Raw genomic sequence first — 14,751 nt, forward strand, 5'->3', positions numbered from 1 at the left:
CGTGAGCACCATGTGTGCACACACGCACCCTCACAGAGGCACATGAGAGCACTGTGTGCACACCCACGTACAGGCAACTGAAAACCCCATGTGCACACCTGCCCCCACACAGGCACGTGAGAGCACCATGTGCACACGCACACACACCCACACATAGGCACGTGAGAACACTATGTATGCACACACCCTCACACAGGCATGTGAGAACACTGTGTACGCACACACCCGCACACAGGCACATGAGAACACTGTGTACACACACCCACACACAGGCACGTGAGAACACTGTGTACACACACACCCGCACACAGGCACGTGAGAACGCTGTGTACGCACACACCCACACACAGGCACGTGAGAACACTGTGCACACACCCGCACACAGGCACGTGAGAACACTGTGTACGCACACACTCGCACACAGGCACGTGAGAACACTGTGTACGCACACACCCACACACAGGCACGTGAGAACACTGTACGCACACACCCGCACACAGGCACGTGAGAACACTGTGTACGCACACACCCTCACACAGGCACGTGAGAACACTGCACACACCCGCACACAGGCACGTGAGAACGCTGTGTACGCACACACCCACACACAGGCACGTGAGAACACTGTGCACACACCCGCACACAGACACGTGAGAACGCTGTGTACGCACACACCCACACACAGGCACATGAGAACACTGTGCACACACCCGCACACAGGCACGTGAGAACACTGTGTACGCACACACTCGCACACAGGCACGTGAGAACACTGTGTACGCACACACCCACACACAGGCACGTGAGAACACTGTACGCACACACCCGCACACAGGCACGTGAGAACACTGTGTACGCACACACCCTCACAGGCACGTGAGAACACTGCACACACCCGCACACAGGCACGTGAGAACACTGTGTACGCACACCCTCACACAGGCACGTGAGAACACTGTGCACACACCCGCACACAGGCACGTGAGAACACTGTGTACGCACACACCCGCACACAGGCACGTGAGAACACTGTACGCACACACCCTCACACAGGCACGTGAGAACACTGTGCACACACCCACACACAGGCACGTGAGAACACTGTGTACGCACACACCCGCACACAGGCACGTGAGAACACTGTGCACACACCCGCACAAAGGCATGTGAGAACACTATGTACGCACACACTCGCACACAGGCACGTGAGAACACTGTGTAGGCACACACCCGCACACAGGCACGTGAGAACACTGTGCACACACCCGCACACAGGCACGTGAGAACACTGTATGCACACACCCTCACACAGGCACATGAGAACACTGTGTACGCACACACCCTCACACAGGCACGTGAGAACACTGTGCACACACCCGCACACAGGCACGTGAGAACACTGTGTACGCACACACCCGCACACAGGCACGTGAGAACACTGTGTACGCACACACCCTCACACAGGCACGTGAGAACACTGTGCACACCCTCACACAGGCACGTGAGAACACTGTGTACGCACACACCCGCACACAGGCACGTGAGAACGCTGTGTACGCACACACCCGCACACAGGCACGTGAGAACGCTGTGTACACACACTCGCACACAGGCACGTGAGAACGCTGTGTACGCACACCCGCACACAGGCACGTGAGAACGCTGTGTACGCACACACCCTCACACAGGCACGTGAGAACGCTGTGTACGCACACACCCACACACAGGCACGTGAGAACGCTGTGTACGCACACACCCTCACACAGGCACGTGAGAACGCTGTGTACGCACACACCCGCACACAGGCACGTGAGAACGCTGTGTACGCACACACCCGCACACAGGCACGTGAGAACGCTGTGTACGCACACATCCACACACAGGCACGTGAGAACACTGTACACACACCCGCACACAGGCACGTGAGAATGCTGTGAATGCACACACCCACACAGGCACGTGAGAACGCTGCGTATGCACACACCCACACAGCCACATGAGAACGCTGTGTACACACACACTCACACACAGGCACATGAGAACACTGTACACACCCTCACACAGGCACGTGAGAATGCTGCGAATGCACACACCCACACAGGCACGTGAGAACGCTGCGTACGCACACACCCACACAGCCACGTGAGAACACTGTGTACGCACACACCCGCACACAGGCACGTGAGAATGCTGTGTACGCACACACCCACACACAGGCACGTGAGAACACTGTACACACACCTGCACACAGGCATGTGAGAACACTGTGTACACACCCTCACACAGGCACGTGACAACACTGTGTACACACCCGCACACAGGCACGTGAGAACGCTGTGTACACACACACCCTCACACAGGCACGTGAGAACGCTGTGTACGCACACACCCACACACAGGCACGTGAGAACACTGTACACACACCCGCACACAGGCCTGTGAGAACGCTGTGTACACACACACCCTCACACAGGCACATGAGAACACTGTGTACACACACACCCACACACAGGCACGTGAGAACGCTGTGTACGCACACACCCACACACAGGCACGTGAGAACACTGTACACACACCCGCACACAGGCACGTGAGAACACTGTGTACACACACACTCGCACACAGGCACGTGAGAACACTGCACACACCCTCACACAGGCACGTGAGAATGCTGCGAATGCACACACCCACACAGGCACGTGAGAACGCTGCGTATGCACACACCCACACAGCCACGTGAGAACACTGTGTACACACACACCCGCACACAGGCACGTGAGAACACTGTGTACACACACACCCACACACAGGCACGTGAGAACGCTGCGTATGCACACACCCACACAGCCACGTGAGAACACTGTGTACACACACACCCGCACACAGGCACGTGAGAACACTGTGTACACACATACCCGCACACAGGCACATGAGAATGCTGTGTACGCACACACCCACACACAGGCACGTGAGAACACTGTGCACACACCCGCACACAGGCATGTGAGAACACTGTGTACACACCCTCACGCAGGCACGTGACAACACTGTGTACACACCCGCACACAGGCACGTGAGAACGCTGTGTACACAGACACCCTCACACAGGCACATGAGAAAACTGTGTACACACACCCGCACACAGGCACGTGAGAACGCTGTGTACACACACACCCACACACAGGCACGTGAGAACACTGTACACACACCCGCACACAGGCACGTGAGAACACTGTGTACACACCCTCACACAGGCACGTGACAACACTGTGTACACACACACCCTCACACAGGCACGTGAGAACACTGTGTACGCACACACCCTCACACAGGCACGTGAGAACGCTGTGTACGCACACACCCGCACACAGGCACGTGAGAACGCTGTGTACACACACTCGCACACAGGCACGTGAGAACGCTGTGTACGCACACCCGCACACAGGCACGTGAGAACGCTGTGTACGCACACACCCTCACACAGGCACGTGAGAACGCTGTGTACGCACACACCCACACACAGGCACGTGAGAACGCTGTGTACGCACACACCCTCACACAGGCACGTGAGAACACTGTGTACGCACACACCCTCACACAGGCACGTGAGAACGCTGTGTACGCACACACCCACACACAGGCACGTGAGAACGCTGTGTACGCACACACCCTCACACAGGCACGTGAGAACGCTGTGTACGCACACACCCGCACACAGGCACGTGAGAACGCTGTGTACGCACACACCCTCACACAGGCACGTGAGAACGCTGTGTACGCACACACCCGCACACAGGCACGTGAGAACGCTGTGTACGCACACACCCACACACAGGCACGTGAGAACACTGTACACACACCCGCACACAGGCACGTGAGAATGCTGTGAATGCACACACCCACACAGGCACGTGAGAACGCTGCGTATGCACACACCCACACAGCCACATGAGAACGCTATGTACACACACACCCACACACAGGCACGTGAGAACGCTGTGTACGCACACACCCACACACAGGCACGTGAGAACACTGTACACACACCCGCACACAGGCACGTGAGAACACTGTGTACACACACACTCGCACACAGGCACGTGAGAACACTGCACACACCCTCACACAGGCACGTGAGAATGCTGCGAATGCACACACCCACACAGGCACGTGAGAACGCTGCGTATGCACACACCCACACAGCCACGTGAGAACACTGTGTACACACACACCCGCACACAGGCACGTGAGAACACTGTGTACACAAACACCCACACACAGGCACGTGAGAACGCTGCGTATGCACACACCCACACAGCCACGTGAGAACACTGTGTACACACACACCCGCACACAGGCACGTGAGAACACTGTACACACCCTCACACAGGCACGTGAGAACACTGTGTACACACACACTCGCACACAGGCATGTGAGAACACTGTACACACCCTCACACAGGCACGTGAGAACACTGTACACACCCTCACACAGGCACGTGAGAACACTGTGTACACACCCTCACACAGGCACGTGAGAACACTGTACACACCCTCACACAGGCACGTGAGAACACTGTACACACCCTCACACAGGCACGTGAGAACGCTGTGTACACACCCTCACACAGGCACGTGAGAACACTGTACACACCCTCACACAGGCACGTGAGAACGCTGTGTACACACCCTCACACAGGCACGTGAGAACACTGTGTACACACCCTCACACAGGCACGTGAGAACACTGTACACACCCTCACACAGGCACGTGAGAACGCTGTGAATGCACACACCCACACAGGCATGTGAGAACGCTGTGTATGCACACACCCACACAGGCACGTGAGAACACTGTGTACACACCCTCACACAGGCACGTGAGAACACTGTGTACACACACACCCTCACACAGGCACGTTAGAACGCTGTGAATGCACACACCCACACAGGCATGTGAGAATGCTGTGTATGCACACACCCACACAGGCACGTGAGAACACTGTGTACACACCCTCACACAGGCATGTGAGAACACTGTGTACACACACACCCTCACACAGGCACGTGAGAACGCTGTGAATGCACACACCCACACAGGCATGTGAGAACGCTGTGAATGCACACACCCACACAGCCACGTGAGAACACTGTGTACACACCCGCACACAGGCACGTGAGATCACTGTATGCACACCCGCACACAGGCATGAAGGAGTGCTCTCTTGATCTCCTACATGCTCTTTCACACCAGCCGGCACTCTCACGCCACGTTCACACCCACGTCCTCTTCCTGGTCTAACTCCACGAGGTGGGAGGCGCCTCCAGACCAGGCCTTTCCCAGGCCCCAGAGCTGCCCCTGTCCGCTCCCCAGCCTCGTGCCCACGGCACCTTCCGTGCCACCCATCTCCGTGGGAGTCGTCCAGAATCCTCAGACTCTCCGTCCTTTGGGAGGCCCCTGGCATAGGCCAAGGCCCAGCGCCCTTGACAGCCTAGATGTCCAGGCAGGGCTGTGGCAACAGGACCTTTTTCCTGTCGCTGTGGGCATGGCCAGGTGGGCTTGTCCTTGAGGAGGGCCGGGGGACAGGCAGTGACAGGAGGGCTCCCTGCTCCCACGCCGCGCGCTGGGGACCCAGGGCTGCTCCTGGGCGGGGTTGGGTCTGCCCTGCCCTGGGGACCTGGGATCCCGCCTGCCCTTTGCCAGGGTCTGGATGAGGTGGCCGCTGGGTAGCCAGCGAGATCTGGGATGTTCAGGCAGCATCTGCACTCCTCAGTGGCCCCACTCAGGGGTCAGGCAGCCCCAGGTCACAGGGAGGTCTGGAGGCTGCATCCCGACTCTCAGACGGCACGGCCTGTCCTCATCCTGCACCCCCTGGGACGGTGGGTGGGGTGCGGGCACCAGGCCTCAGGACCTGTTTTGGGGGCATCCACTGGCTGCTTCCTAACTAACTCCCGTGCTGTCTCCAGGGGCGCCTGTGGGGTCCCCATGCCCCGACCTGGCCCTGGAGAAGGGAGGGGCAGGCTGCGTGCCTTTGCCCCCACCCACCCCATGTCGCCACCCCTCTCCCCAGGGCTGGTTTGTGCGTGTCTTGGTCTCCGGATGGTACGGGGCCCGGGGCCACATCCTGCTGTGTGTCTGTGTCCTGACGCCCTGCTGGGTAGGCAGCAAAGAAAGGAGAAGGGAGGCCTCAGTCCCACCCCTGCCCTGCACCCCCACCTCCGCTTGGCAGTCAGCTCTCCCCACCCGCTCCCACCACCTCTCCCTTCCGACCGCGGGGTCGCCGCCTCATCCGCTGTCTGTTTTCCTTCCTCCTCCCGCCCGCCCGGCCCGCCCCGTCCAGTTCACGGATGGGAGGTACTGGATTTACTCTCCCCGCCATCGCCGACTGCGGGCCGTGACGCTGAGCGCCTCGGGGACTGTAAGTGACCGCAGCCGGCCACCCCGGGGAGAAGGGGCGGTGCCCCTCGGGCAGAGGGAGCCGCAGGTCCCCAGCCGGAAGCACAGGATCCAGCGTCCGCTGTTTTCCAGAAGGGCTTTGGGGAAATCACGGCTGCGGTTGAGGTCAACCACGCCGGGTCCGGGCGGGCACTGAGCTGTGTGCATCACCGGGAATGTCACTCGGTCTCGTGTCGAACTGGGCGCTCCATAGCGCGGCACCATTGCCAGGTGCACAGCTGAGGCCCAGGGCCTGCCCCTGGACCCAGCCCTCCCGTGTCCGGGTGTCTTGAGTGGACACTTCTCATTTGTACAGACCTGGCTGCCCTGGCCCCCAAGCGGCATCTGCTGGCTGCGTGGGGGAGGTCGCACAGGTCAGCAGAGTGGCCACAGGGCTGGGCTCCAGCCTGGGAGACCACATGGTTTAGTCAAAATCCAGGTCCCTGAGCCCTCCAGGAGTCCCCCCGGGACACCACATGGGCCCCACATAGCTAGCTGTAGGATCCTCGGGGCCTGCTGTTGTCATTATGACCAAAAAGCCAGGGACCAGAGAGGCCCAGAAACCTGCCCAGCGCTGCACAGCCAGCATGGGGTGCAGACCCGAAGCAGGAGCGTCTCCTGGAGACAAAGCCCCCTTGGAGGCCGCCCCAGCTCCCCGCCCATCAGCAAACACCTCTGAGCACCGCCGTGTGCCAGGCACTCTGGAGTGACCCCAGAGGTGGATGCCACCTCCCTGGCTACACCAGGCAGCTCCATCCCACGGGGCCAACAGGAAGCCAGCCACCCTCAAAGCCATGCCCCAGAGATAGACAAGGAGCTGCCCATCGGGCCTGCTGGGAGGGTGGAGCCCTGGAGAGAGCCACTGCCCTGCCGGCCACCCCACCGTAGGCAGGGAGCAGTTTGCACAGGCTGCCAGTGGAGCGGGCTGCCTGGACTTTGAAAAACACCAGGTTTGAAGGGGCAGAAGTTGGCATTGGTCTCAGCAGCAGGCACAGCAGAAGCAGAAGTGTGGGGGCCGGAGGGGAGGCAGGGCGGCCGTTCAGAACACCGCAAGGCCTGAGTGCTGGGGAGGCTCTGCCCTTGGTTCTGGTCTTCCTGGGCTCACCTGGTTCTGGGTCCCAGCTGCCACTGCCCCCCACTTCCCCTGCCTGCCCAGCTGGTGGCTGAGGGGGTCCCTTTCTGTCCCCTCAACTCCTGCAGGACAGGGAAGTCAGCTGTCCTGCCCTTTTCTTTTTTTGAGACGGAGTCTCTCTTGTGCCCCAGGCTGGAGTGCAATGGCATGATCTCAGCTCACTGCAACCTCCGCCTTCTGGATTCAAGGGATTCTCCTGCCTCAGCCTCCTGAGTAGCTGGGGTTACAGGCACCTGCCACCACGCCTGGCTAATTTTTGTATTTTTAGTAGACAGAGCTTCACCGTGTTGGCCAGGCTGGTCTCAAACTCCTGACTTCAAGTGATCCACTTGCCTCGACCTCCCAAAGCGCTGGGATTCTAGGCATGAGCCCCTGCACCTGGCCTGTGTCCCCATTTGTAACGCAGTAACAGAAGGATACTATTGTCTCTGCCCAGGTGCTACGTGCACAGTGCCGCCTAGGATGCCCCCACCCCCTGACCCCAGAGAGCAGCTCTGAGGCAGCTGCTGTCACTCTCCTCCCCGTGGGCCAGCTCTTTCAGGCTCCGGTGGGGACCCTGTTTTGGCCCCATGGTTTCAAGTCCCCATGGGAGCCGTCAGTCAGCCACCAAATCAGTACCAAGCACCCACACCGGCTCCCCATGACAGGCCCTCGAGTGACATGGGGGGTGGGCTGGACCCGCCATTTTCACATCAGGGATTCCATGCCGCATACGTAACCCTCCTGGAGGAACAGGCGAGGCCTCTGCTTGGGTCCCGGCCCCTTGGTGCGGGAGTCAGTCCTCCGCAATGCGGCTTCGTGGGGTGAGAGCTCGGTGCCCAAGGGCCGGGAACAGGGGTCTGCTGGGAGCTGCAGGATCGGGCAGGGTGGCGTGAGCGCAGAGCTGGGCCCTGTGAAGGGAGCGTGGAGGTGGGGCTCGAGGCAGGAGGGGGGTGCCCCCCCAGGTGAGGCTTGGGCAGCCGGGAACTGGCACAGGCAGGGCACATGTCTGATGAAGCAGTGTGGGTTGGCCTGGGCAGCAGGTGGATAAAACGCTGTCCTGATTGGAAGGACGAGCAGTGGCTCCTGGGGTGATGGGGTTGTGGGGTTGTGGCTGTGACGAGTGTAGGGGCTGAGGGACACCAGGTGGACGTGGCCAGGCAGGTGTGTATTCAGGCCTGGCACACGGAGGCCGAGGCCGGGCCCGGTGGAAATTCACAGGTCTTCTGTGCCGGGAGGGCCGTTGAGGACTAGGGCGGTGATGGTGACAGGAGACTGAGAGAGGGGAGGATGTAAGGAGCAGGACAGGGAGGCCAGGCTGGAGTCCTGAGGAAGCAGCCTGGGGCAGGCGGAGCAGGAGGAGCTGGAGGGGCCGGGGGCTCCTCAGGGGGTGCAGACCCAGGGGGCAGGGCCGGGGTGTTGGAGAAATGCACCTTCCCTCCCACCCAGATCTCACCCAGACTTGGGACCCCTCCCTCGGGCACAGCTGGGAACAGTTTTGCCTGTCCCTCGCCCTGGATCTGCCTGTCCCTGTGTCCTTCTGGGCTCTTACAGGGCGAGTGGCCCGAGCCTCAGTCTCTCCTGAGCACACCTGTGCCGGCAGAGGGGCCTGGCCCTGCCCACGCACGAGCAGCCGTGTGTTCAAAGTCCCCAAAGGCTTCTGTGTCAGGAAGTAGCTCCAGCACCCCGACCTCCCAGGACCCCCGTAGAGAGCCCCCAGGAGCCCTTGCGCTGGTGCCCGTGGCGCAGGCAGGAGTGAGGGCTGCGGTGGGGATGGGCTTTGGAGGAGGAGGAGGAGGGGAAACACTCGGTGTTCCAGGTCGCGACCCCGCCCCGCTTCCACCGGCTCTGTCACCCGCTGTCTCAGGCCCTCCCTCGACTGAACTAACTGCTTTCTGCCGCCCGCCCCACCCCGCCCCGCCCCACCAAACTGAACCGAGGCCCCAGGCCCATCCAGGTTGGGAGCAGGTCCACCAGGTCAAAGGGGCAGCCGGGCTGAGCCACCCTCGTCCTCCGTGGGGGATTCGCCTCTTTTATGTTCTCCTGTCTCTTCCTTCTCCCTCTGCCTCTCTTGCGCCTCCTCGCACCCTGCTCTTCTGCGCCCTCCTGCACGCGCCCACCCGCCAGCCCACCGATGAGAGGAGCTGGGTGTACTCCCCGCTCCACTATAGCACCCAGGCCCCCCCGGCCTCCGACGGCGAGAGCGACACAGTAAGTGCGGCCCACGTGCGCCCGCTGGCCCTGCGGGGTCCGAGGTTCTACTGAGCGCGGTCCCCAGCCTCCGGGACAGACAGGGACTGAGGCCCGGGGCGGGAGGGCACAGGCCGCCCAGAGCTCTGCCCTGTGCTTTCTGGCGCTGGGGTGGCCGTGGGGTCAGTGTCTCGGGGCCTGTGTTGGCCCAAGGAAGCCAGTCCCTGGCAGGGGGCCTGGCGGGTAGCGGGGGGTCCTTGAGCCACCCACCTCCCACCCTCACCCGCCCTCTTGCTCTTGCAGTAATTTCTATGCAGTCCCCGACCCAGAGCCGAGCGCCGCTTTCGCTCCGGCCGCCCCCAGAGGCGCTGCCCACCCTGCTGAGGCCCAGAGCTCGGGAGACACCCGCCTCGCCGCCCCACCGGACCTCGTCCTCCCCCCGTCGGCGGCCTGCCCCTGTGAGACCGACCCTCCCGAGCGGCAAATCGCGTTTGAGTCCTTACTCTGCACAGAGATGGAAGCGCGTGTGTTCGCTTTTAGAAAAAGAACAAAAAAGACACACATAAAAAAAACAAAGAAGAACCCCCACCCACTGCACTCCTTGGTTGTTTGCTGGGCCTGCATGTGTCCTGAGGAGGGAGCCAGGCTGTTCCCAGTGGCCTCTGGGGACCTGAGCCCCGGGGACCCCATCGGCCTGCCGAGGGTATGGCTGGGGTCCCAAGCCATTCCGCCTCCATCCACCTGGGAAGTGGACCCTCCCACCCTCAGCTCGGGTTTGGGGGCCTCAGTGCAGGACATCTGACCTGAGCGTCAGCTGTGGGGACAGCACTCACCCTGCCGAGCACTGTGGCCGCTCAGCATCTGTGTTCCCGCCACAGTGCGGCCCTGGCGCCCACCTCCCAGGTGCCCCTTGAGCAAAAACCTCCGGCACCTCCAATCCAGAGCACCGCACCTGGAGGGCCAGGCCTCCTCTCCCCCCAGCCGCCACCCGCTCTGGCGGAGCTTAGGGCTCGGGACTTGTCCTTCCCTTCTGATGGCGGCTACTGAGCAACTGCAATGGAGGGTCCGGCGACAGAGACACTTTCTTCCAGGCTGGACAGAGTGGGAGGCCGGGCCTTGGGCCACAGGACACCAGCTCAGGGCAGAAGGTCAGGCTCCCGGCCCCTCCACCTGGAGGCGTGGCCTAGCGGCGCAGGTGTCTCCTTCAGGACGGGCTGGTGTCCCTCGCCTTTCTTGTTTGAGTGATGTGATGTCTCTGAGGAGAGGAGAGAAGACTGTTTCTGGCTTGTCACTCTCCAGCAGGGCAGCGATCCCAGCGTTGGGACCGAGCCCAGACAACTCTGGGCAGCTTCCTGGGCCCACGGCGCTTAGAGGTGCCGGTCAGAGCCGAGAGCTGGGCAGTCACCCACCCTGCCCTTCTCCAGGACCCTTGAGAGGGGCTTGTTGGTGATGGGCGTGGGAATTCCCCACTGCTGAGACATGCCCAGGATGGGAGGAGCTGGGGTGGCCCAGAGCAGAAGCTGCACCTTCAGGAAGAATGCTTCTCCCGCCCCGGCAGAGCCGGGTGTGGGGTCTGAGGTGGCCGGAGAACCTCCCAGGCAGGTGTCTGTGTTTTGTCTGTGGCAAGCTCCGTACGACACGGTGCCACCTGCTGTTCACGTCCCATCGGCCTCCCTCGCAGCCTACGCACTGCACCTGCAGAGAAGCCGGCCCCTCCCTAAGGCCCCCAGTGAGAGCACACTCCATGCAAGCCACCCCTCGAGTCTCACGGGAACCAGCTACCCGCGTGGCTCCCAGCACCCATCAGGACAAGCCCATGTGGGGTCCTCCCTGCTTGCTCAGAGGGTCTGTCCAGCCCTGGGAAGTGACCTCGGCCCCAGTTCACAGCCTGGTGCCCATCTGCTGGTACCAGCCACCCACCAATCAGCCCCCGTCTTATGCCTCCAAAGGACACCCGGTGGGCACCCTAGGGAGGTGGGTGCATAGGTCAGAAGGGGTGTCTGGGACCTGGATGACCAAGAGGGACAGGGGCATCATCATCTCAAAGGCCCGCACCCCCAGAGGCCACACTGAGCCTCCCAGGGAGTCCTCAAGTCCCCCTGCCCAGAGCCCTGGCACCAGAGATGTTAGGAGCCTGTGGGGGTGACTCGAGCGGCAGGTGTGGTCCCGGGCAGGCAACACTGTGTCCAGGGTGGCCTCCCTCTGCTGAGTGAGTCACGTGACACCAGTGCCCGGCCGACGCTTACTTGCAGGAGAAATTTGCAAACCTCTGTGGATATCTTGACATTTCTATTTTCGTGTTGTCTCCAAGACCCCTTTGGAGATTGACTTCGTGTTGGTTGCGTTTTTTGGTTCCTTCCCAGAGAACTGTAAACCGAGGCTGACATGCTCCACTGACTGTGCCGAGGGGCGGGGCGGGAGGACGGCAAGACCTATTTATAATATTTAGTGAACTCGGCCTCCCTCAGACCCCACGAAGGAGGCCCTGGACCCACCCCGCTGCCCCCCACGATGGAAGTCTGTAAATATCTTGGTGACCAATGCCCACTTCCCCTCCTGGCTCACCTCTAATGGCTGCTGTCCACTGAGAATGTGGACAGTGTCCGAATTCCTGTACTGTAAAGACTAAAAGGTGGAAACTTCCACGTGTCCCCTGCCAGGCTCCATCCCCCTCAGCCATCCCAACATGTCCCCGTTCCCCTGACACCTGGCTCAGTGCAATACTCCCATGGCCGTGGGGTCCTTCACCATGGTACTGTCTCCACAGCCCCTCAGTCCCCACCCCAGGACAGGCGCCCGCCACCTCCTCCTCTCCTCTGGCGGCTCAGTCGCTCCGCCTGTCCCCACCCCAGTCCCATTTTTATGGCCGAACTGATTCCGAAACAAAATGAAACTGCAAACCTCGTGTGTCTTAACTGCCCCGGGGTTCCACTCCATTGCTCCACCCCGTGGTCTGGTGCGTGACAATCTGAAGCGCTGCGCCTCATGGCAGAGACGAGGGTGCTGTGTCCCTCAAACCCAGAGCCGTGGGCGCCTCTGAAACCATACAGCCACTCCTGGCCCCAGACAACACTGGTATGCAGCCCAGGTCCCCCGCCCACCCATCCCTGCCACACCCCCTCTTTTTATGTCAAAGAGATCTCTCTAATAAATCGGGTAATAAGCATCCGCTCACTTGTCTGCCTCTCTGTGGGTTCTGGAGGTCTGGTTGGGAGTCTGAGGACTGATTTTGTTTGTTGTTTTTTGTTTTCTGGGTTTTTTTTTTTTTTTTTTTTCAGATGGAGTTTCATTCTGTCGCCCAGGCTGGAGTGTAGTGGTGAGATCTCAGCTGACTGCAACCTCTGTCTCCCAAGTTCAAGCCATTTTCCTGCCTCAGCCTCCCCAGTAGCTGGGATTACAGGCACCCGCCACCGGACCCGGCTAAGTTTTTGGTATTTTTAGTAGAGACAGAGTTTCACTATGTTGTCTCAAACTCCTGACCTCAAAGGATCTGCCCAACTCAGCCTCCCAGCTGCTGGGATTACAGGCGTGAGCCACCGCACCCAGCCTGAAGACTGACTTTGAATCTGAGGAAAGCAACCTTTGTGAGATTGATGCTAATACCAGTAATAGGACCCAAACCCCTTCACGGCTGTGAACCTCCTTCAGGTCCCAGCTCAGCTCAGAAAACATTTTACGCTTCCACCGTCACTGCAGCCCCCCAAAGTTTGTATTTGCTCTGCTAGAGCGGTTCAAATTCAGCCACGTTTGGACCCCTTGAAAACATTTCTCTTGGACTCCCACATTGAGAAACTACATGGAAAGTAAGATCCTGGCCAGGCGTGCTGGCTCACGCCCGTAATCCCAGCTGCTCAGGAGGCTAAGGCCGGAGAATTGCTTGAACCTGGGAGGCAGAGTCTGCAGTGAGCCGAGATCGTGCCACTGCACTCCAGCCTGGGCAATAGAGCAAGACTGTCTCAAAAAAAAGAAAAAGAAAAAGTAAGATCCTATCTGTAAGGGAGCCCTTGGGAATAACACCGTTTTCAGCACAGCTGTTTTATAAACTGAACATAGAGGTGATCTAATTTTTTGGGGTGTTTTTGTTTTGTTTTTGAGAGTCTCACTCTGTCGCCCAGGCTGGAATGCAATGGTATGATCTCAGCTCACTGCAACCTCTGCCTCCCAGGTTCAAGCAGTTCTCCCGCCTCAGCCTCTGAGTAGCTGGGATTACAGGTGCCCACCACTAAGACCTGGCTGAATTTTATATTTTTAGTAGAGATGAGGTTTTGCCATGTTGACCAGGCTGGTCTCGAACTCCTGACCTTAGGTGATCCACCCAGCTTGGCCTCCGAAAGTGCTGGGATTACAGGTGTGAGCCACAACACCTCGCCTATTTATTTTTTTTTTTTTTGAGAGAGAGGCTTGCTGTTTCGCTCAGGCTGGAGTGCATTGGTGCGATGGCTCACAGTTGCAACCTCCGCCTCCCGATTCTTCTGCCTCAGTCTCCCGAGTATCTGGAATTAATGCAACCTCTGCCTCCCAGAGTCAAGGGATTCTCCTGCCTCAGCCTCTCAAGTAGCTGGGATTACAGACATGCGCCACCATGCCCAGCTAATTTTTGTATTTTTAACAGAGACAGGGTTTCACCATGTTGGCCAGGCTGGTCTTGATCTCCTGACCTCGTGATCCGCCCACCTCAGCCTCCCAAAATGCTGGGATTACAGGCGTGAGCCACTATGGCCAAGATAAACATTGTAAAGGTTAGCTTAAATTTTTTTCATCCCCCAAAAACAGGTCCTCCCAGCCCCGAGCGGTTAAAACTGCAAGGGGTGGTGGTAGCATCAACCATGGGCTGGAGAAGCTCAGAACCGGACATCAGCGTCTTCCAGGACGCTGGCCTCCAGCCTTGCCCCTGAAGTCTTTGTTCCCCATGCCAAACGTATTTGAGCAGCAAGTCCCCCAAACCCTGCTCAAAACCCTCCCACAGGTCCCTAGCACCCACACCGCAAAGCTGGGTAGCCTGGGTTGAGAAGGC

The 14,751-nt window shown here is 59.8% G+C and overlaps 1 protein-coding gene across 7 annotated transcripts in view; it reads left to right on the top strand.

The window, feature by feature from the left end:
- PIP5K1C (phosphatidylinositol-4-phosphate 5-kinase type 1 gamma) overlaps window positions 1–10,130 on the top strand; it is an 81,672-nt gene extending 71,542 nt beyond the window's left edge. For 4 of the 7 annotated variants that reach the window (XM_021676614.2, XM_064382090.1, XM_064382087.1 and 1 more), the window contains exons 17-19: window positions 6,342–6,419; window positions 9,675–9,758; window positions 10,041–10,128. In XM_021676614.2, coding sequence (XP_021532289.1) covers window positions 6,342–6,419; window positions 9,675–9,758; window positions 10,041–10,043 — 165 coding nt within the window. In that variant the 3' untranslated portion in view covers window positions 10,044–10,128. Of the gene's footprint in view, window positions 1–5,967; window positions 6,299–6,341; window positions 6,420–9,674; window positions 9,759–10,040 lie in introns of those variants that run through there. The other 3 variants (XM_064382088.1, XM_064382091.1, XM_064382092.1) reach the window with 3 other exon arrangements.
- Window positions 10,131–14,751: the final 4,621 nt, after the last annotated feature.

The sequence above is a fragment of the Aotus nancymaae genome, unplaced genomic scaffold, assembly GCF_030222135.1.
Source record: "Aotus nancymaae isolate 86718 unplaced genomic scaffold, 86718_ANA_hifiasm-v0.15.2.pri h1tg000028l, whole genome shotgun sequence".
NCBI lineage: Eukaryota > Metazoa > Chordata > Mammalia > Primates > Aotidae > Aotus > Aotus nancymaae.